At 40.0% G+C, this 24,499-nt stretch overlaps 1 protein-coding gene across 1 annotated transcript; it reads left to right on the top strand.

The window, feature by feature from the left end:
• The first annotated feature begins 412 nt into the window (after positions 1 to 412).
• Positions 413 to 22,846, top strand: LOC306925914 (receptor-type tyrosine-protein phosphatase C-like). Its single transcript, XM_079505063.1, has 20 exons — positions 413 to 482; positions 2,788 to 2,895; positions 7,297 to 7,493; positions 9,637 to 9,676; positions 10,753 to 10,862; positions 11,312 to 11,402; positions 11,916 to 11,992; positions 14,692 to 14,728; positions 14,951 to 15,075; positions 15,778 to 15,903; positions 16,141 to 16,298; positions 16,459 to 16,594; positions 16,796 to 16,945; positions 17,377 to 17,467; positions 18,439 to 18,596; positions 18,734 to 18,868; positions 19,578 to 19,700; positions 20,656 to 20,822; positions 21,478 to 21,613; positions 21,777 to 22,846. The coding sequence occupies exons 1-20, from the start codon at positions 416 to 418 to the stop codon at positions 22,080 to 22,082; spliced, it is 2,538 nt and encodes an 845-aa protein (XP_079361189.1). The 5' UTR covers positions 413 to 415; the 3' UTR covers positions 22,083 to 22,846.
• The last annotated feature ends 1,653 nt before the right edge of the window (positions 22,847 to 24,499 follow it).

Genomic DNA, 24,499 nt, shown 5'->3' with positions numbered 1-24,499 from the left:
GGCCTAATTTTCGCTTAGAAAGGCGTGCCCAAAATAGGGACACCGGCACTAATGTGGTTGGTAGATAGATAAACAAACAAATAAATGGGTGTGCGGTAGATTCACATGATGTTTTTAAGGTTTATTATAAACCAGCAGTACTTGTGTTTTAGATTAATTAAACATGAAGCTTACAAAGCAATCTCACATTTAGCAGTTTATTTCTAGAATGTTGCATAGAGCATGACCTGGGGGAGGAGCTAGAGAGGGGTGGAGCACATGCAGCAGTGATTGGTGGAGGCATGATTCTATTGTTCTCCTCTTTGGCCAATCAACACCAAGCAGTTAGTGGTTCCACCTCAGGCTCTCTAGTATAAGAAGAGTTTGTAGTTCTTAGTTTTCCACAATTCCTCCTGTTTCCACACTTCAGCTGAAGATGAACTCTCTCGACCGCACCACGAACCATTCTGCTCAACAGGGAGGACCCAATGATCAAGACCTCTGTAAGTTACTCACTGTGTCTATATGGATATAGAATAAGGTGCTTTTTTATCTAGTCATGTTTATTTGTTTTATTAGAATTGTCTAAAAAGGTGTCATCTATTGTGTTAATTAATTCGTATTTGCTTAAAAACGATCGCTCTGACAGAATATATATTCAAAGATTTGCACCACATTTTCTCGATTTTTCAAAAATAGCAGACCTACAAGCTCGTAGCGCGGCACTCGGTGCCGCACTATGAGCTTGTAGATCTGCTATTTTTCAATAGCTAAAGTATAACATAATTCTTAAAACACCAAAAGGGGTTCCCGCCCGTCACTACACCACTGGTTCTAAAAGTTGGGGTCTCAGCTAGTCCGAAGGGTAGAAACTAAAATCAGCCAGAGAATGTATCATTCATTCTGTACAGTACTATGCTGCGTGAATAAACATACAATTTGATAGCATACAGTAGATCACCCAGGTTTTATGGTTTTTCAATCCCCACACGTGTATGTATAAGTGTTGCAACACTTAAAATGCAGAATATGAAATGCTGGGTGTATGACTTGACTACCGCGGCCTGAATGATTCAGCCCTGCAGCCCTGGTGTGAGATATGATCTGGACAACAGATGTCAATATGAAGTTGAGGATAACATTGACCACTTCTGTGTCTTCTGTCTCTCTCCTTTCTTTCGTAATCTTTTTTGTCATCAGACGGACAGCTTGGTCATATACTTCTCTCTTTGTTGACGTTTTGTTAACTCATCCTCCTGCCGTTAACCCAGTGGTGGAAAGTAACTAAGTACATTTACTCAAATACTGTACTTAAGTACAATTCTGAGGTATTTGTACTTTACTTGACTGTATTCCAATTTCCAATACATTTACATCTACTCCACTACATCTCAGAGCCAACATTTGTACTTTTACTCCACTACAATTATTTGAAAACTTTAGTTACTAGTTACTTTGGAGATTTACATTTTGATTAGAAAAACATACATTACTGTAACCACTTCAACCCTATATACATTTCGACCATTTGAAAATAGCTGATCTACAAGCTCACAATGCGTCGCGATGCGATGCATTGTGTGCGACCTCTCTTTTCTATTCAAATATGAATATAAACTGGAAAGGTCGAAATTTGCAAAGTGTGGTTGCCGCAGTGGCTTACATATGCCCCTCCCACTAATATTGCCAGCCAATTACAATGTCACGTCACCCCTGCGATCATGCGTAAGTAATTCGGAGGGGAATTATCCCCCAAAAATCATGTTTTTGCGACAAACTGTTACATTTCTCGCATTTGCGGCGCCCCCTATGGATGAAAATAGAATTGCTTTTGGTACTTGGTTGATTCAACCACCCGCGACATGTGATTCAAATTTGGGATGGATTGGACATTCCGTTCGTGATTTATGGCATTTTTTGTGATATAGGCCCCTCCTACTAACTTCGGACGAGGATTACGGCCGAACGATACGCATTACCAAAATTCTGCCGATGGTGTTTTAATCGGATAGGTCGAGAGATCATGTGTACTGATTTTTGTGAGATTTGGACAATCTGTAGGAGGAGGAGCCAAAAGTGTGTTTTGAAGAAAATTCAAAATGGCGGAAAATCTATCCTGACGCAAATGGGCGTGGCCTATATGGGGAGATGCGTCTTGACCCAAGGAATCCAGGGCAAAAATAATTTAGATTTTACGACATACGGTTCAAGAGTTAGAAGGCAAAACGTAAAGTGGGCTGTTATAGCGCCACCATGAGGCCGACCGATGTAATTCTAAGTTAATTAATTCTTGTAATTATTATGAATCTCCTCCCCAAGTGTTGTAACTACAGCCCTTACGGTCTCAGAGAAACAAATAGTTGAATGTGAGTTTTTGCATTTTCCCATTCAAGTGAATGGGGGAAATTAATTCACTAATAAATTAATATCAATTAAACTATACAACAATTCTCTTAACAAAATACAAGCACATCCTTCCCGATGCAGCCGGTCAATTTGAGATATGGCTCAAGTGCGTACAGTCAAAACGGTGGGAGGAGTAGTGCGTCAAACAAAAGACTAATCCAATGGAATAATAAGTATAAAGTGTTCCAATTACAATAGTCTGGTTGCCCTTTAGGGCAACCACACTAATCAGCCTTTTCACCTGCCTTTTACCCCTACATGAATGCACTGCATTTCTAACATTCTATTATATCATCTGCTTTGACCGTAATGTAACCTTTTACTGATCGCCTTTTGGATCTATTATGTATTGTGCTTTTTGTGCGGATCCAAATAAAAGTCCAATGTGTGTGTGTTCTTCAGGTGTTCAGGCGATAGAAGAAGCAGCAGTGTGTTCCAGTGACGTGAGACCAAGCGATGAAGAGGAAGAGGAGACGGATGACGATGAAGAGTGGACTCCTGGTCTGTCTGGTAATCCAATACTATTATCATCACAGTCCAAACATTCTAAAGTATAGTAGTCTTATTGAAGTTAGACTAGAATGGATCCTTTGGGTCCATTTGGTTCCATTTGTACATGCACCCTCAGAGTTACAGATCCGTAGTGCAAAGTGTGGTTGCCGCAGTGGCTTACATATGCCCCTCCCACTGATAATGCCAGCCAATTACAATGTCACGTCACCCCTGCGATCATGCGTAAGGGGGATTTATCCCCCAAAAATCATGTTTTTGCGACAAACGGTTACATTTATCGCATTTGCGGCGCCCCCTATGGATGAAAATAGAATCGCTTTTGGTACTTGGTTGATTGAACCACCCGTGACATGTGATTCAAACTTGGGATGGATTGGACGTTCCGTTCGTGATTTATGGCATTTCTTGTAAAATAGGCCCCTCCTACTATCTTCGGACGACTATTACGGCCGAACGATACGGACAAAGAAAATTCTAAAAATCTGAAAAAAATTGAAACGCGGTCCGATAGGTCCAGCGATCAAGTGTACCGATTTCTGTGAGATTCGGACAAAATCTGTAGATTTAGAAAATAAAAGTGTGTTTTGAAGAAAATTCAAAATGGCGGAAAGGAATCCAGGGCAAAAATAATTTAGATTTTACGACATACGGTTCAAGAGTTATATTTATTCATAAAGTTATATTAATTCATATCAATTAAACTATATAACATTTCTCTTAGCAATCAACAAGCACACGATTCCCGATGAAGCCGGTCGATTTGACATATGGCTCGAGTATGTTCGGCAAAAAGGATATTGCCAGCCAATTGCAATGTCGCGTCACCCCTGCGATCATGCGTAAGTAATTCGGAGGGGATTTATCCCCCCAAAAACATTTTTCTGCAAGAAACTGTTACATCGCATTTGCGGCGCCCCCTATGGATGAAAATGGAATCGCTTTTGGCTTTTGGTTGATTAAACCACCCGCGACATCTGATGGCGGAAAATCTATCCTGACGCAAATGGGCGTGGCCTATATGGGGAGATGCGTCATGACCCAAGGAATCCAGGGCAAAAATAATTTAGATTTTACGACATACGGTTCAAGAGTTATAAGCCAAAACGTAAAGTGGGCTGTTATAGCGCCACCATGAGGCCGACCGATATAATTATAAGTTTAATTAATTTTAGTAAGTATTACGAATTATCCCTCCAAGTTTTGTAACTATAGCCCTTACGGTCTCCGAGGAAAAAATACTTGAACGTGATTTTTCGCATTTTCCCATTCATGTCAATGGGGACATTTAATGCACGAATAAATTAATATCAATTAAACTATACAACATTTCTCTTAGAAACGAGCAAGCACACCATTCCCGATTTTTCCGGTCAATTTGAGATATGGCTCAAGTGCGTACAGTCAAAACTGTAGGAGGAGTAGTACTACAAAGTTTAGGGTTACTCTAGCGAAATAAAGTGTTACAATTACAATAGTCTGGTTGCCCTTTAGGGCAACCACACTAATAAAAGGTAAGGGGAACAATAGTATGGTTGCCCATAGGCAACCACACTAACTAGAAAGGTCGCAATTTTAAAAAATTGCAAAGTGTGGTTGCCGCAGTGGCTTACATATGCCCCTCCCACTGATATTGCCAGCCAATTACAATGTCGCTCCGTAATTCGGAGGGTATTTATCCCCAAAAAATCATGTTTTTGCGAGAAATGGTTAAAGTTTTCGCATTTGCGGCGCCCCCTATAGATGAAAATGGAATTGCTTTTGGCTTTTGGTTGATTAAACCACCCCAGACATGTGATTCAAATTTGGGATAGATTGGACATTCCGTTCGTGATTTATGGCATTTTTTGTGATATAGGCCCCTCCTACTAACTTCGGACGACGATTACGGCCGAACGATACGCACTACCAAAATTCTGCCGATGGTGTTTTAACCGGAAAGGTCCAGAGATCATGTGTACCAATTTTTGTGAGATTTGGACAAAATCTGTGGGAGGAGTAGCACATAAAAAAAAAGACTACTCCAGTAAAAAAAGAATAACTAGAAAGCAGTTCCTGTAGAAACTGCGTGGGCTCGCTAAAAACGCAATGCATAAAGTTATAGCTGTGTCTGTGGGACCACCCACCAAGTCTGAACACTGGAAAAAAGTACAAAAAGTTAAAAAGTATAGAAAATTGTAAAAAAAAAAATAATAATATAAGCATAAATAACTGCATAAAGCGGAACATGTTGAAGTTTGAACTACATTTCTAGCATAAAGTATGTGGAAGTAGTATGATGCCCAAAAAGTGGCAGAATAAAGTAAGTAAAGTTATAACTGTGTCTACTAATGATTTGTAATGTATGAATAATGTTTTACAATGTATTCTTGATTCATTAGGAAAAGGTAAAAAGAAAAAAATACAACATCAATGGATATGAAAGCATTAATTGTATTAAATAGCATACTTTGACATGTAAAAAAAAAAAGGGTCAAATAGCATATAGGCCTATCTTTAAAAGCATAAACACAATGATTATTGACAATGGTCTAAGATTTTTCTTTCATTTTTGTGTTTTTAAAAGTTTTTTTAAGTTTTTGTTTTAAGTTTTGTTTTAAGTTTTTTTTTAAGTTCATTTTTTTTAAGTTTTTTTTAAGTATTTAAGTTTTTTTTAAAGTTTTTCTTTAAAAAATAAATTAAGTTCTTTTTTAAAAGTTTTTTTTTTCTTTTAAGTTTTCTTTTTTAAGTTTTTTATTAAGTTTAAAAAAAAAAAAAAGTTTAAAAAAAAAAAGTTTAAAAAAAAAAAAGTTTAAAAAATATATATTTTTTTAAAGTTTATATTAGAGTGTTCCTATTGGTGGTGTAAGTCCATAAACAAATTTTCAGGACTGTATCATGCTGCAAACAAAAGTTAGAGCTGTGTAAAGGCCAGCCAATGGGAAGACAGAAGGGCGGGGCTTAAGCAATTAATTAAGTACAGCGTGCTCCTATTGGTGGTCTAAGCCCATGGAGCAAATTGCAAGACTGTAGCATGCTGCAAGCAAAAGACAGGGTTTTTGTGTGTGTGTGTGTGTGTGCGTGTGTGTGTGCACGTGCGTGTGCGTGCACGTGCGTGCGTGTGCATGCATGCGTGTGTCTGTGACTCTGTGTGCACAAATAGCAGACCTACAAAGTCGATGGCCTCGTGTGCTGTTTGACGTTTAAATCGTGTTTCTACGTACCAGTATGCCAGAGCAATGTGGCTCCAAAGTAACGTGTCGTTTTTCTGTTTTTACCCGCGTCTCCCCATCGACTTTGAATGGGGCATTTTTCGCGTCGTTTATTGCGAATTACGTCGGCACGGTAACGCGAATCGGAAAGAAAAGCACAAGCACACCATTCCCGGCCGAGCCGCACGTTTTGATGTATATATTGCGGGGCTTTGGTAAACCGTGCGGCCGGCCATAGACGTCGAAGTTTCGCGTATTGGTGATTATTATTATTACGATTAAGTATGCGTTTTAGATTTCAACCTGTGTTTCTGCCATTGCATGGCAGGCACCCAGAACTACCTCCCTCAGTAGGCCACACTAGAACCTCCCTCAGTAGGCCACACTAGAACCTCCCTCAGTAGGCCACACTAGAACCTCCCCCAGTAGAACACACTAGAACCTCCCCCAGTAGGCCACACTAGAACCTCCCCCAGTAGAACACACTAGAACCTCCCCCAGTAGGCCACACTAGAACCTCCCCCAGTAGAACACACTAGAACCTCCCTCAGTAGGCCACACTAGAACCTCCCCCAGTAGAACACACTAGAACCTCCCTCAGTAGGCCACACTAGAACCTCCCCCAGTAGAAGACACTAGAACCTCCCCCAGTAGGCCACACTAGCACCTCCATCAGTAGGCCACAGAAGATCCTTCCTCAGTAGGCCACACTAGAACCTCCCTCAGTAGGCCACACTAGAACCTCCCTCAGTAGGCCTCACTAGAACCTCCCTCAGTAGGCCACACTAGAACCTCCCTCAGTAGGCCACACTAGAACCTCCCTCAGTAGGCCACACTAGAACCTCCCTCGGTAGGCCACAGAAGAACTCCATTAGCACAGCCCAAAAGACTATTGCTTCACTCTTGCTTTTAGTTGAATTTTAAAACATCTGTGTTTTTTTTCCATGTACTCACTTTTCTGCCTGATTCCCTGCCTTTTTTCTCCAGTGTTGTTTTATGTTCTGCGATATTATGATGTTATTTTATGTTATTGCTTTTTCCTTCTTTTTTTGCTCTGTATCACATTGTCCTGGTGTAGCGCCACCATAAGGTCTTTAACTACGGCTTGGCAGAGACCTGTGCTCTGAGGAGAACTTCTTCTAGTTTTAAACTCTATTTAATAATAGTTTATTCATTCATACGGATACATTTCTCTTGTTTTGTTTGCCAGATCCTTCCTTCGTGCACCCTGGCGTGGTGTGTGACGGCTGTGAGGGAGATGTTGTGGGGACCAGGTATAAGTGTACAGTGTGTCCTGACTATGACCTGTGCTCTGCATGTCAGTCCACTGGGCTTCATCAGGAACACCGTCTGAGGTCCATCCATAGCTCACAGGTCCCTCTGAGGTCCATCCAGAGCTCACCCCAGGTCAGAATATAATAATTTCTGTTGGCAATAACCTCATATGTCCCCATCTAGAGTTAAATATGTATAAAGGTCCATTTGGTTGGCTGGGGACCACCTGGAACCCCCTCAAGGACCACTGGTTGAAAACCACTGCTTTACAACACTTTCATTTTCTTTACACTCCATTTACTTGACCTCTTGGAAATCACTCAAGTAATACTGTACGCTGTGTCTCAATAGATAATACAGAAAACTGATTAGACATACAGTAACATGGTAAAACTAAAGTCCTACTAGTCGGGTCACTTGGTCGCCAAGCGGACATTTGGTGAGATAGAATGAAACTTTCATGTTAAGCAGATATACATCATGTTCACTACTTCATAGCATCCTCAATCTACATACGCAGATCTACAATTATAATGACACCTCATCTCTCTGTTTGTTGTCTATAAGAAGGCAGAGACATAATGACACCTCATCTCTCTGTTTGTTGTCTTTAAGAAGGCAGAGACATAATGACACCTCATCTCTCTCTGTTTGTTGTCTTTAAGAAGGCAGAGACATAATGACATCTCATCTCTCTGTTTGTTGTCTTTAAGAAGGCAGAGACATAATGACACCTCATCTCTCTGTTTGTTGTCTTTAAGAAGGCAGAGACATAATGACACCTCATCTCTCTGTTTGTTTTCTTTAAGAAGGAAGAGACATAATGACACCATCTCTCTGTTTGTTGTCTTTAAGAAGGCAGAGACATAATGACACCACATCTCTCTGTTTGTTGTCTTTAAGAAGGCAGAGACATAATGACACATCATCTCTGTTTGTTGTCTTTAAGAAGGCAGAGACATAATGACATCTCATCTCTCTGTTGTATTTAAGAAGGCAGAGACATAATGACACCACATCTCTCTGTTTGTTGTCTTTAAGAAGGCAGAGACATAATGACATCTCATCTCTCTGTTTGTTGTCTTTAAGAAGGCAGAGACATAATGACATCTCATCTCTCTGTTTGTTGTCTTTAAGAAGGCAGAGACATAATGACATCTCATCTCTCTGTGTGTTGTCTTTAAGAAGGCAGAGACATAATGACACCTCATCTCTGTTTGTTGTCTTTAAGAAGGCAGAGACATAATGACATCTCATCTCTCTGTTTGTTGTCTTTAAGAAGGCAGAGACATAATGACACCTCGTCTCTCTGTTTGTTGTCTTTAAGAAGGCAGAGACATAATGACATCTCATCTCTCTGTTTGTTGTCTTTAAGAAGGCAGAGACATAATGACATCTCATCTCTCTGTTTGTTGTCTTTAAGAAGGCAGAGACATAATTACATCTCATCTCTCTGTGTGTTGTCTTTAAGAAGGCAGAGACATAATGACACCACATCTCTCTGTTTGTTGTCTTTAAGAAGGCAGAGACATAATGACACATCATCTCTGTTTGTTGTCTTTAAGAAGGCAGAGACATAATGACATCTCATCTCTCTGTTGTATTTAAGAAGGCAGAGACATAATGACACCACATCTCTCTGTTTGTTGTCTTTAAGAAGGCAGAGACATAATGACATCTCATCTCTCTGTTTGTTGTCTTTAAGAAGGCAGAGACATAATGACATCTCATCTCTCTGTTTGTTGTCTTTAAGAAGGCAGAGACATAATGACATCTCATCTCTCTGTTTGTTGTCTTTAAGAAGGCAGAGACATAATGACACCTCGTCTCTCTGTTTGTTGTCTTTAAGAAGGCAGAGACATAATGACATCTCATCTCTCTGTTTGTTGTCTTTAAGAAGGCAGAGACATAATGACATCTCATCTCTCTGTTTGTTGTCTTTAAGAAGGCAGAGACATAATTACATCTCATCTCTGTGTGTTGTCTTTAAGAAGGCAGAGACATAATGACACCTCATCTCTCTGTTTGTTGTCTTTAAGAAGGCAGAGACATAATGACACCTCATCTCTGTTTGTTGTCTTTAAGAAGGCAGAGACATAATGACATCTCATCTCTCTGTTTGTTGTCTTTAAGAAGGCAGAGACATAATGACACCTCATCTCTCTGTTTGTTGTCTTTAAGAAGGCAGAGACATAATGACACCTCATCTCTGTTTGTTGTCTTTAAGAAGGCAGAGACATAATGACACCTCATCTCTCTGTTTGTTGTCTTTAAGAAGGCAGAGATGTCTGCAAGATCACAGATTGGAAGTGAAGGTATGTATCTTGCCACGTCATTAGGACACTAGAAGCTGAAAAAATAAAGCAAGCTAAAATTATTTCAAAGCTGCTTTTCTTTCAGAAAGTGGGCGTGTTTTTAAAAGTTTTTTTAAGTTTTTGTTTTAAGTTTATTTTGTTTAAGTTTTCATTTTTAAGTTTTCATTTTTAAGTTTTCATTTTTAAGTTTTCATTAAGTTTTCATTTTTAAGTTTTTTATTTTTAAGTTTTTTTTAAGTTTTAAAAAAAAAAGTTTAAAAAAAAAGAAGTTTAAAAAAAGTTTTAAAAAAAAAAGTATAAAAAAAAAGTATAAAAAAAAACGTTTAAAAAAAAATATAAACTGGCAATAACTAGTGTGTGCTCGCTGTTGCGAGCCCACAATAATAAAGTGTTACAATTACAATAGTCTGGTTGCCCTTTAGGGCAACCACACTAATAATAAAGTGTTACAATTACAATAGTCTGGTTGCCCTTTAGGGCAACCACACTAATAAAGTGTTACAATTACAATAGTCTGGTTGCAACCACACTAATAAAGGCAAAAAGCCAAAAAAGAGAAAAATATATATGATAACAAGAAATTGGATATTGGAATCACACATATTTGAGGAAGCAGATTGTTTCAAGGGAATATAGATTTGTTTATCAGTTGATGTGCGATATAGGCTCACACAACATATATGGTAATTGGTAAAAGGTGCATTTATATAGCGCCTTTATCCAAGGTGCTTTACATAGATTGTGCATTACGTTCACCCATCCAAACACACATTCACACAACGATGGCAGAGAAAACCATGCAATGCGCCAACCTTCACATCGGGAGCAATTAGGGGTTCCGAATCTTGCTCAAGGACACTTCGACACTAACTCTGAATATGAAATGTTAGTCTGGATAGTGTTGAAAGTATCAAAGTAATCGAATAATTCACGTGACTAGTAATAATTGATTACAGTATGGATTACAGTTTTAAGCAATCCAGATTGACCCAGTCAACTCGTCTCTGAAATGCAAAATGCACCTTCACCTGTTTGAAATACTTGTTTCTCATTGGCTGGCCGGGTTGGTTTCATAGACGAGGAGGACTACCTAAAGACCGTTGAGCCAATCGCAGCAGACTTCCTGCTGGATACCTACAAGAGGAAGATCGCTGACGAGGGGAGGATGTTCTTAGATGAGTTTCAGGTGAGTTTCTGGCTTTTATTTCATTCCCACTGGGGATTTTCTCTCTAGGTAGTCCTCAGACGAGCCTTCCATCGTCGCTTCCAGTTTTTACCAGGAGTAAAAGTACTCGTTATGCAGTATGTCGCATTTCCCAGTTTTCAAAAGAATCTTTTGAAAATAGCCGATCTACAAGTTTTTAAATAATTGTAGTTAAGTAAAAGTGCAATATTTGCCTCTGAGATGTAGTGGAGTCGAGGTAAAAGTACTATAAATGTAGTAAAAGTTACTTTACACCACTGCCACTGGGCTCACAGTAGGTTAATTCAGTGCAGAGAGTGGCAGAGAAAGTCCCAATAAGCATTCACATCTCCCTTATCAACTTGAGCTTTAGCCTATCTTTAGTGAAAGTGCTACAATGTTCCCCATGTTGCTGTGTACGTGCCACTCACAAAGCCATTCTTTATTTTCAGAGCATCCCCAGGTGCTTTACCAGGTTCACATCAAAAGAGGCCAAGAAGCCCTGTAATGCAGGCAAGAACCGCTATGTGGACATTCTGCCATGTGAGTATCCAACAGTTTGCTGCAGATCTACTGTGGCTCAGTAGCTTTATACAGTAGCTACAGTAGAGGACTGGTTCCCAGACATTTATGGGTCTCTTTATTTTTTGTCTCCTTGTTTGTATTTATTATTATTATTATTATTATTATTTCAAAAACCAAAAAAAATTATTTCATGAATTAAAAACAATAATGATTTTCAATAATTTCATGAAGAAATAAAAAGAAAAATCTAACACATTCCATAAATTATAAAACAAATGTTTAGTGAAAATAGCTGATCTACAAGCTAAAAAGTTTGGGAAACACTGAGGTAGGTAGCTCAGCTCACTCATATACATACACATTACACACATGCGCGCACGCGCGCGCGCACACACACACACACACACACACACACACACACACACACACACACACACACACACACACACACACACACACACACACACACACAATCATGTAGGTAACTTCAGAGGGTGACAGACTGTCATATTTCTTTCTTTGTTGTCTCAGATGATTACAACCGTGTTCAGCTAGCAACAGGAGATGGGACTGCAGGATGCGACTACATCAACGCCAGCTTCATTGATGTAAGAATAATTTAAAAGAAAAGTAAAAATGCATGCATAGTACAATAATTATGTACATACAGTATTGTTACTATGAAAACCTGCAAAACCCACCCGTCGTTCCATCACTCACGCCTCCATATATGGTCATAGTAAGGGCATTTTATCAGGTATTTGACCAATCTGGGAACTAAATCGTTACCAAGAAATGTCTTCACCAATGTGTTTCTAAAGGTGTCTAATAACTAAATGTACTAAAAGTTTGAAATTCAACTCCCGTGGGAAAATTGAGTTATTAGCATAATATGTGACCATACCCATAACATCCTATATAAGGCAAAAAGGTCAAAATTTCATCATTCTTTAAGTAGCATGTGACATATGAAACTAGGGTGATTTCATGATTCTGAATCCATTCCAAGCATTAGTTTTGCACAAAAAACACTCCTTGGGCTAAATTAGGCCATATCCAGTTGACCAAATGTGCTGACCTCATCACGTTTGTGTGGCCGTTTTCCTCCCAAGGAGTGTTTTTTGTGCAAAACTAATGCTTGGAATGGATTCAGAATCATGAAATCACCCTAGTTTCATATGTCACGTGCTACTTAAAGAATGATGAAATTTGGACTTTTTTGCCTTATATAGGATGTTATGGGTATGGTCACATATTATGCTAATAACTCAATTTTCCCACGGGAGTTGAATTTCAAACTTTTAGTACATGTTATTAGACACCTTTAGAAACACATTGGTGAAGACATTTCTTGGTAACGATTTAGTTCCCAGATTTTCATAGATTTCTCTTACTATCAGTCCATCACGCCTCGTGACACGCTCCATATATGGCCGTCTCCATATATGAAGATCACGACGATGTCGTTCTGACATCATCAAACCCTCTACATACAAGACACGCTATAGATGGCCATGAACCCTGGCCATACCTGTTTTTCATTGTGCATTGTTTGGTCAATGAAAAACAGGAGAAATATATGGGAATGTCAATATATGGCCTTATTGGCTGACTATCATCACCTGGATCTCCATATATGAAGATCACGACACTGACCTCATCAAACCCTGGATAGCCATACATGGTTTGACATACTAGATCTGAACATATGGAGCCTGCCAGCAACTCTACATCTGACCTCACTGACACCAGATTAATAGTTTAACTCCTGCTTCTCAACTGTGCCGTACCAGTAAGATGCCTGACCTGCACACAACCTCGTCCTAAAGGGCGAGGTCGCGTGCACGCATCCGGGTTTGAGGTTTGAGGTCAGATGTAGAGTTGCTGGCCAATATTGATGACATCAGGGATCTCCATATATGGGCATTCCCATATGGGCTTAATATTGATGACATGTCACGTGATGTCACGTGATGTCACGAGGCCGCAGGCCGCATTTTAGGGGTTGGGGGTGCTTGGGGGTGACGGACAAACAAACTGACGGGAAATGCACGTTTTCATAGTAAATGCGGCCTGCGGTCACAATTTACTGGTAGTATGTATTATAGTCACAACCTATATAGTAAAGTGTTACCTGGTAGTTATGATGTGCTGTTCCTGTCAGAATTATAGTTCAACTGAGGGACCCAAATGCAGAAACAACACAATGTCAAAGTCCAAGGGTGTTTATTTAAACAATGGAGTGTGGAGCTTGTGGATCTGTTTCAAGCACTGTTTGTGTGCCACATGTGGAGGAGGAGGATTTATACGTCACGGGAGAAGGAAAGAAATGTGATGCGGAAGTTTTCCGCGAGGAGACAAAAAACCCCATCGAGCCTGCACTTGATTTACACTCGCTGTATGCGCTCTTGGAGAGCCCACTCGCCTCCTCCAAGAAGTACATTAACAATAAGGGACGTTAACCATTTCCGGGTCAAGCTGGAGTGACCGTGAGGGAATGAGCGCGAGTGGCCGAGATTTTGGGTATTGGAATTTGGCTAAAGACAAACACAAGGACACAGCCAGAGACTGTGACAGTTCCACTGAATTTATAATGCATTATGACCAGCAAGTTATAATAATTCATAAACCTTGTTATAAGTTGTTATGCATAGGCTAAATTGAAGAAAAGTGAATGACGTGTAGGCTCACTCAATGACTCCACAGTACACCCACCACTGATGTGATGTTTAGATCACGGTTTATTTTGTACAGGTTGTGTAGGCATGTGGTTTCTATAGTACAAGAAATGAGAAGATAAACAGCATATTTATAGACCGGCAATCAGTATACAATCAAATGTATCAACCAAAAAGCACTGATCTACAAGATCTCACATAATAGGCTTTGAGTGGTAAAACTAAGTGTCAAAGACACAAAATACAGACAAGGCATTTAGATCGAACATAAGCATGAAAACATCATCTTTGCATAACCAAACACACTTACTGTCAATGGACGCACAACCTCTCACAACAACTCTGCAGTGAAGAATGAACTGGTACTTGCATACTGTGTGGCTTGATTAACTGAGTGAAATACACCTGCTGGTGTCATAGTGACCTAATTAACTCAATAAACTTCACCTGCTTGTGAAAGCCACCACTCTAGGAGGCGGGAGGGGTGAGTGTGGACTAAACTGTTCTGGCCTTTTTAACAAAATATAAACATTTATAACAACTTTCATAATGCATTATATAAATGTGGTTATAACGCATTATAGAATTGACCTTAATATAAAGTCTTACCGTTTTTTCTTTTACTACAGGGATTCAAGGAGGATAGGAAGTACATTGCAGCTCAAGGTAAAGCATCATTCCATAATGATTCTTCTGCAGAAAAACAACTGCACAAAGAGTCTCCTTATTATTGGCTTAGGAATGCGACAAAAACAAAAAAACATCTCCATGAATTCAAGGCTTCATGAGTTCATGGGGTCGTTAATTGATAGAAAATAAGCAATGTTTTGGTGAACTATCCCTTTAATCATGGGTTAATGGTAAATGTGTGGACACATGGACCCATAGGACCAATACGACCAAATGATCCAACAGGCCCCATAAAGGAAACTGTGAGCGACTTCTGGCGAATGATGTGGGAGCAACAGTCTTCTGTGATCGTCATGGTGACTCGTTGTATTGAGGGAAATAAGGTTGGAACCACGCTTTATCCAATCACTCATAACTACACCATCATCATCTGAACATAAACCGTTGCATACATTCATTGCAATTTTTTAAGTTGCCAGGAAAAGTTTGTTTTCCGAACACCTCCAGTGTTCGGAAGTAACAATGTTTATTAGGCATTATGACATTTTATATGACCTTCTTTGCTGACCTTTGAGCATTTTTCAGAATCAGGTAACTTATTAGAATACATGGATGTTTTGGAGGTACAAGCACTCTCATTCCTATGGCCATCCTGCTGATATTTGAACACATTATTACTGTATACAGATAATGCATTTTTATTAATTATTTTATAATGACAGAGGTTTGCAAAAGTGCATGTTCTGAATATTTGCCACATTATGACTACATAACATTATGTAGTTAAGTCAGTTACTTTCCAGATTATATTTTTTTCTTGAGTTGACCTTGAAGGGTATTTGTGCCAAATATCATAATTGTATCACAGCCTGAAAGATTGTAAACATATAAGATTATATCTGCTCCTCTAAAGTGGTGGCCATTTTGAAGAAATGGACGCCATTTTTGTTTTTTGATTGGCTAGCGCCTTTTTCCATAAGAGTGGCTCTTAGGGATTTGTGCCAAATGTCATGCTTCCATCACAAAGTGATAATTTCAAGTGAATAATTATTATGAAATTAACGATTAATCTGCTGTATTGACAGATTAAGTGTGCCCAGTACTGGCCATCCCCAGATCAAAAGACCGAGGTCTATGAAGAGTTTATAGTCGAGCTGAAAGGAGAAGACCACTGTCCTGATTACATCATTCGCAGACTCAGCCTGACTAATGTGAGTTTATGTTACATTGAGCTCAAAGACACCAAGACAAGTGTTAGTGTGTGTGTGTGTGTGTGTGTGTGTGTGTGTGTGTGTGTGTGTGTGTGTGTGTGTGTGTGTGTGTGTGTGTGTGTGTGTGTGTGTGTGTGTGTGTGTGTGTGTGTGTGTGTGTGTGTGTGTGTGTGTGTGTGTGTGTGTGTGTGTGTGTGTGTTGATGTAATGCATGATGTACTGTGTGTGCATTCACAGAAGAATGACAGAAGCTCCGAGAGGGAGGTGACCCATATCCAGTTCATCAGCTGGCCAGACCACGGCGTGCCAGGAGAGCCCAGCCTCCTCCTGAAACTCAGGCGGCGGGTCAACTCCTTCAACAACTTCTTCAGTGGACCTATTGTCACCCACGACTGGTAAATGACTGCATGGGGCCTGTCAAATTCATTCATTGATACCTTCATTCAAGGTAGTAAATAATTAAGTGTGTGTGTGTGTGTGTGTGTGTGTGTGTGTGTGTGTGTGTGTGTGTGTGTGTGTGTGTGTGTGTGTGTGTGTGTGTGTGTACACATGCAGTGCGGGAGTAGGCAGGACGGGGACCTACATTAGCATTGATGCCATGATGGAGGCTCTGGAGTCAGAGGGGAGAGTTGATATTTATGGCTACGTAGTCCAACTTCGCAGACAGAGATGCCTCACGGTTCAAGTGGAGGTATGTACTGTACTTATAGGCTACCTAAGTACGTATTCGCCATGTCTACAACAACACTTCTGATTACATTTGTGAATATGTTTGTCTTTTTAAATTGGGAACCTTGCAATGTTGGTTTAAAATAATAATGCACATGCACACTCCGCCTCTTTACACTGCACATCATTTTTGTACTTACCTCTATTTTCTCACTGCATGCAGGCCCAATACATACTGATTCACCAGGCACTGCTGGAGCACAAACTGTTTGGAGACACAGAGGTTGCCCTGCCTGAGCTCCACGGCAGACTGGCAACACTCAAACACCAGAGCTTCAGTGCTGAGTCCGTGCTTCTGGAGGAAGAGTTCCAGGTCAGGAGGCTTTCATTGGCTGTCGGTCCTTTGTCAGAAGGCTGGCATTGCACTAGTATACCAATATCCCCTTATATAGAAATGGACCCACATCCTCAGGTGCTACATCAGCATTTATGTAGGCAGTATCTATGGGCCACCAAAGAAGACATCGGCTTTCAGCAACAGTCACAAATGTGTTACATCTATTCTTAAGGGATGGTTAAATACAGTATAGCCAGCCAGTACACATTTATTCGGTGTGTGGAAATACATTTAATGTTCCCCTCCACCTTCTATGCCTGGTTCCCTTCCCTTTGAGCGGTTCTCATTCAATTTTCCTTTCCCTCCCTAATTTTGACCCCCCCCCCCCCCCCCCCCCTTCATGTGAATATGAACATGAAATGTGAATTGAGCTTTTCTTAATGCCTTTCTTCTGTGGTTAATTTCAGAGAGTCCCTCAGTACAAAAACTGGAGGACCTTCAACACAGGGATCATCGAGGAGAACAAGAAGAAGAACCGTTTCACTTCTGTCATACCATGTGAGTGTCAAAAAACATAAAAAGATCTACTTATCAAATGTTATAATCCTTCCTGGTGAAATCAAGGATCTCTTTTACAAGGGAGACCTGTCCGCAACAGCATATTCAGTTTCAAGGATATAAATCACCATAAGTAAGAGAGAGAGAACGACACAGAAGGAATTGAAGAAACCTGCAGGCCCATCATACCATCATAAAAACAGATGAATATCAATTCTCAACAAGCTCATCTTCCATAATCTTGTTGCCTCTTGCTGTATAATGCTTTAGGGATTGACAGCAGAAATTACTCATGAGATTCTAAATAAAATAACCCCAGCTACTGTAACACTGTCCATCACATTTATGTTTGATATAAAGTCATAAATACTGTATATTGTTGTCGGCTGGAAACCTTTTTATGTCCAAAAAAGTGTGTGTGTGTGTGTGTGTGTGTGTGTGTGTGTGTGTGTGTGTGTGTGTGTGTGTGTGTGTGTGTGTGTGTGTGTGTGTGTGTGTGTGTGTGTGTGTGTGTGTGTGTGTGTGTGTGTGTGTGTGTGTGTGTGTGTGTGTATATATATATATATATCCAGAACGGGAAGAACCGTCACTGATGCACACAACAGAAAACAAAAAGGACTAAATTATTTCCCTTTTATTTGCAATAAAAAGCTTATTTTCTCAGTATTGAGGATACAGTATGAGGGAATGAAATACTATGAAATGCTGCATACACTTCTTCCTATGTAGCTCTGGTCCATAGCGTTACTTCCTATGCTGTTATATATATAATTGTATTTTTTTATTTTTTTATTTGTTTTAAATTTATTTTTTAGCGACGTCATAAGACAAAGAATAAAAATATTATGGAGATACAAGGTTTCTACTCGACATCACAATATGATACCATTTTCACATCTGTTCCTGCTATCAACTGTCAGATCAGTATCACCATATCACTTCCTTACATATTACACATGTATGACTTTCAGACGACTACAACAGAGTGCTGGTGAAGTTAGAAGATGAAATGAGTCGTGAGAGTAACCGCGGTGGTTATGATGATGAGGACTTGGACTATGAATATGATGACACGTCTGATGAAGATGATGAGGAGTCTACCAAATACATCAATGCCACCCACATCAATGTATGACACATTAACGCTTTCTGTTCCTAGATATGATTTTAGCACAGCTTTCAATTCTATAATGCGTTATAACCACATTTATATAATGCATTATGAAAGTTGTTATAACGGTGAAGTGTTTGTCTTGTTCCATGCAGGGCTATTGGTGTCCCCGTGGCCTCACCGTGACCCAGGGACCCCTACCAAACACTGTGGCTGACTTCTGGATGATGGTTCACCAGAAGAAAGTTAAGACCATCGTCATGCTCTCCGACTGCACTGAGGACGATAAGGTATGTGTGCCTCATAGAGTTAGAGGGTGCCGGAAATCCCCTTCCCTCCACTTACATGGAGTTGCTCACCCAGCGCATACTCCCCTTTCACCCCTTCTTCCGAGGTTGAAAAAGTGTGACCGGGGGGGTCCTATTTAGGGCCTCTGTGGCGTATTTTCCGTCGTCGGGTGTGCCTAGGTTACACTACAACTACACATTAAGTAAAGATGCTGATAAATAGCACTAAAAGTGGTTCTATGGTTCGTAATGGGATCATCCTTTGGCGCTATATAGCGCCTACTGTACCTTAAAGGTGCTATAGGGCAACAAACGTGCTTATACAAATACAACAGTGCACCTTTGTCAAATGATGCTATGTAGAACCATTAGAGAAATGTGTGTAGTACACAAATGCACAAATTCCTCATTAACATATAACGGATTCGGTCACACTAAAGTGTAAATGTCAAATTAACACTAGTTTTGGGTTAGGGCCAGGCACCTTGGCTGGTAATCCAGTCTGCCAGTGTGCCACGGGTTCGACTCCCGATCCCGACGGCCTTCACTGCATGTCACCCCCCCCCCCCCATCTCTCTCCCCATTTTCCTGTCAGCCTACTGTCTATCCCTGCATAAAGGGTTACCTTTTATATTATGTAACTTCTCTGCACTGTCCACGTGTAATAATAATGTTTTCATTTATGATCAAAACGTACTTATTATGTGCACAGGAGACGTGTTCTGCATACTGGGGAGAAGAGAAGCAAACATTTGGGGAGATGGAGGTGGAGGTGACAGCCATAGACACCTCCCCAGCGTACACCACCCGTACAATGCAGATACGTCACATCAAGGTAACTGTGCCCCACTCAGCTTTGTGTGTGTGTGTGTGTGTGTGTGTGTGCGCGTGTGTGTGCGCGTGTGTGTGCGCGTGTGTGTGTGTGCGTGCGTGCGTGCGTGCGTGCGTGCGTGCGTGCGTGCGTGCGTGCGTGCGTGCGTGCGTGCGTGCGCGCGCGTGAGAAGGCCTAGAATCACATCGAATTTTACTCTATACTTGGTCGCTGGCATTGCTCTGAATGTGAACATATACCATGTGCTTGTTCTGTTCACATACATAGAAGGCTACATTAGCTTTAATATAATTTCTCATTGATTATTTATTTTTCAGACTAGGTTTAAATTAATTGATGCTTTGATTGTGTATTGCTATATTACCATTTAATGTCTTTTGCTTCACAACGAAGCACTTTGTAGCTGTTATTAGAGAATATAATGTAAAACATCTAAAGCCTATTTGTCGCACAACAGTGTCTATCTAAAAAAACTAACAAAAAACTAACAAAACCCTGTTGACTGTGTCATGTGTCTGCATATGTTTTATTGTTTGAATGTTTCTTGTGTGGCTGAACTGTGGTGTAGGGGGTGCTGGATGTGGGTGTGGACGATGTCATATTTTGTTTCAGTTCTCTTTTTGTTTTGTGGTATTGTTCTTTTTTTATTTAAATATGAATAATCATTTGATCACAAAAAAGGAAAATATGTTGTTTTGGCGACCAATACGGTCATACTAAGCAGAATAAATTATGTTTAAGGCTATAATCCTCAGACACAGGTTTGGATGTTTTTTTTATTTATAATAATCTAGTATTTTGTTCTCAATGTACCACACCACTTATTAAAGAGCATGAGCATTTATTTTAGTGTATTTGGAGTTAAAACAATCTTAGTTTTGTTTTTTGTTTTTTTAGCACTCACTTAGCTACCCATGAATTTGAGTGAAAGCACTAAAACTACTACTGTCACAAACAGAGGAAAGAGTGTCGGCCGGTGAGGCAGTTCCACTTTCTGAAGTGGGCGAACAGAGAGCTGCCAGAAAACACAGAGGACTTGACGGACATGATAAAGCACATTAAGCACACCTGCGGCTATGGTCAAAGCAAGGCCGACAGGAGCACTCCCATATTGATCCACTGCGGGTGAGCTACAACCCCTGAGAGAGAATGTGCTTGCATACATTGTGTGGCTGTGGCAAAGGAGGTAGAACGGGTCGTCCAATGATCCCTGGGTCGGCGGTTCGAATCCCGGCTCCTCCTGTCTACAAGTGTCCTTTCCTTGGGCAACACACCGCTACACCTCCCAATGTATGAATGAATGAACCATTGTAAAGTGCTTCGAGCACTTGGAAAAGCTCTAAAAAAATGCAATTAATTAAAAATGCAATTCATTATATACAGTAGTAGTATGCAGTACCTGTTTAGTAAGTCCCTATTTTCCCAGGGTCCTATTAGGGTTATGGATGGGGTTGGGGTCTGGGGGTGGACCCTGGGAACATGTGCTTCCATTTATGTAAGCACATTCTCACATTTCTGTAAAGAGTATGTTGAAAATATGATGCCGCAGAATACAAAAGGTGTGATGGTAACAGGGTGAAAGCATGAGAAAAACAAACTGCTGCTTTTAGCAGCATAGGAAGTAACGCTATGGACCAGAGCTACATAGGAAGAAGTGTATGCAGCATTTCATAGTATTTCATTCCCTCATACTGTATCCTCAATACTGAGAAAATAAGCTTTTTATTGCAAATAAAAGGGAAATAATTTAGTCCTTTTTGTTTTCTGTTGTGTGCATCAGTGACGGTTCTTCCCGTTCTGGAGTGTTCTGTGCATTGTGGATCCTTCTGGACAGTGCTGAGACAGAGAAGCTGGTGGACGTGTTCCAGGTGGTCAAGACCCTGCGCAAAGACAGGCAGGGCATGATTAACAGCCTGGTAAGACAGAGATTTTAAACATCACTATAATTAAGGCTCAACTCTGATTCGGTGTGTTTATTGCACATCATGTCATCACATCATTTCTGTGATGTAGGATGGTCATATTTACTACAATAAATAGATTTCAGTCATTGTACAAGCCTCTCTATATCCCTCACAGGAGCAGTACCAGTTTTTGTACGATGCAGTAGACAGGGCCTATCCACTTCAAAATGGGGAAGTTACAGCAACGGCTGCTGACTCCGTCCAGCTTATCAATGAGACCAAACCAGGCGAGCCGGAAAACGACAGCACCACTTCCAACCAGCAGGTGACGGCAGAGACCAAACCAGCTGAGCAGCAAAACGGTGACATCGCTTCGGACCAGCAGGTGGCACCAGTAAAAGAGCAGAATGAAGATAAAAAAGACAGTCCAGTCAAAGTGGAGGAGACTAGCAATGGTCCCACTGTCACTCTGGAGGTCTGAGGGAAAATGTGTGTAAGATGACTTTTTTCAAAGTTGTTACTTGTTAGACTACAGACTAGCCTGACACTTTCAGGGTCTGCAGCCCAGGCTAACTGCAGAGTATTAAGAGATTAGAAATGTACATATGCCATGCCTTTTACATTGCCAGAGGAAGATGCAGGCTGCTGTACAGTATGTGCTATTTTGATGTAAAAAAAAGTTCTTTGTTTAATTACTTGTTACTTATGAATGTATTAGACAGGCAAAATAGGCACAAAGTACTTGGAGGAGGCCATATGATGTCAGTCATCAACAACGCATGCAATGTTTTGAAGTACCCCAGAACGTTTTTTAATTTGCTTAATTCAATATTTAGATATTTGATAATAATTTAATCAGACTTGCACCACTGTATATAAGCCCATTCACTTTCCATCTCGATGTTTGACTCACTGAAAACACACATCCCTGCTTCTCTTGTCTGACATTGTCCTAATAAACCTTCATATTGCCATTAGTTATTCCATTATGTTAATATTTTCTGTAATGTTACATCGTCATCTCGCCATCCATTAGGACAATTAAAGTGTTTGAAATTGAATGGGCTTAATTGAGGGGGGGTGGCAAACATTGAGCCAAGATTACTTTGTACTACATGCTGTTGACAAACTACGTCCATGGGTGGCTTTATAACATTTTAGAAAGGAGTTGCAGAATTGTACTGTATGTTGACTTAATTGGTTAATTCATATTATTTTCTTGCTAAATAAAAATAAATACTGTGAGCTATATTTTGATTTATAATAAAAAGAAGCAACAGAGGTCCTCAAAAGACAGGACACCATATAGATAGATAGATCCCAGGCATGCATAAAGTGACTACTAGCCTACTACTGTTGTCATTAATAATAGTAATTGTAACAAATACTGTGTATAAAGAATCTGCAAAATATCAGCATTCAGCAAACAATTTACCATAATAGGCTCAGGCTCCAGTACACTAATCCATTTAGCTCAGTATTCCCACTAAACAACAGACCGTGTAATATAAATACCGTTGACTTTAATATGCCTACAGTATAAAAGTCTTCTACGCATCTACAGCAGACCAGTTGAAATGGAATGCAAGATGAATACAATTATAGTTTAAAAAAAATACCATAACAAAAATACCAGGGTTCTATCTAGGCTCCCTCCTTTTTCCCCTATCTCTTAAAGACAAAGATTGCAGATCAATAAGCTCAAGTCATGGAATTCCAGGCACTTGTTTGTATTCATATAAAATGACAAAGGTTTTAGGAAAGCTTTGTCATGGGAGTCGGTGGGACAAGGAAGAACTCAATATATTTTCAACAGATTTGCTAAAAGGGAGTATGGATGTCACACAAAGGTACTGTACATACTGGTGCACTGCTCCTCCTCCTGGATAGGGGGAGGGCTCAGGGCGAGACAACATGTAGTCCAGGAAGTAAGTGAGCCCAGTGTCCATGACATCAGAGACACTGGGCTCACTGCTAAAATCTAAAATATCTAAAACCACATACTGTATTACTCACCTAAAGACTCCCAGGAAAGTGTTCTAAATCTTCTAAATGTCATTAACATATTTTTTTGTGTCCCTTTAAGTCATTCTCAAAGTTTCTAGACCACACATGCACACACACTTGTCCTCCATCCATCTATGGAGTCATGATCAAAGGCAAACAGAAACATGTAAAACACAAGTGCACAAAATGGGATGGTGGATATTATTCCCAAGTTTTGTCGACATACATAAAATCTATAATCTATTTTACATCGAACACTTGTGTTATTTCAATTCTGAATAAACTACTGTGACATTTCTTGGATTTTAAGTATTTTCCAGGTTTCAATGAATTCACTCTCATTCACTCTTTGAAGTCTAATTATTAACCACAAATTCAATTGGCATGTATAAAACTATAGCCTAGAATAAATAAAACCAAAGATGTGCTCTTCCTCCATAAGAAATACATGGGAGTTGCTTCTACAATGTGGAAACCCAACTGGAAAATTATTGATTTTTATCTGAAATATTTGAACCACTACAGTGCTAAGAACAGCTGAACTATGAAACCCATATATTTGTCAAAGTCAAATGACTCAATAGCTGCTAAAAGTGGCTACGTAGAGTAGTCTGCACTCTGCAGCATGTGTTACTGTTAATTGTGCACAAAGTGATGGAGAGTAAAGATTTTGAAATGTAATTTCAGACAAACATTGGCCTACTGTAAATGACTCAGAAATGGTTGGAACAGACAGAACGAGAGCTTGGGAAATCTTTGGTATGTACTACTGTACGTGCCAACAAATACTGTATGTGGAAAACGATCATTCTTCAGCATAATTCTGGTGCAAAAATAAGCGCAAATTCCTTACAGATGAATGCTCTTTAAACCTTAGTCTCTCATGTGCAG

This window comes from Electrona antarctica (genome assembly GCF_951216825.1).
Source record: "Electrona antarctica genome assembly, chromosome: 7".
Taxonomy (NCBI): domain Eukaryota; kingdom Metazoa; phylum Chordata; class Actinopteri; order Myctophiformes; family Myctophidae; genus Electrona; species Electrona antarctica.
The sequence above is the reverse complement of the archived record's forward strand: the minus strand, read 5'-3'. Positions and strand labels throughout refer to the sequence as shown.

Bases quoted from the DNA above. Each gene is read 5' to 3' on its own strand.
- LOC306925914 (XM_079505063.1), top strand. From the start codon at position 416: ATGAACTCTCTCGACCGCACCACGAACCATTCTGCTCAACAGGGAGGA. The intron at 9,677-10,752 runs GTATGTATCTTG...TTGGTTTCATAG, and splicing joins ATCACAGATTGGAAGTGAAG to ACGAGGAGGACTACCTAAAG. The intron at 18,597-18,733 runs GTATGACACATT...TGTTCCATGCAG, and splicing joins TCAATGCCACCCACATCAAT to GGCTATTGGTGTCCCCGTGG.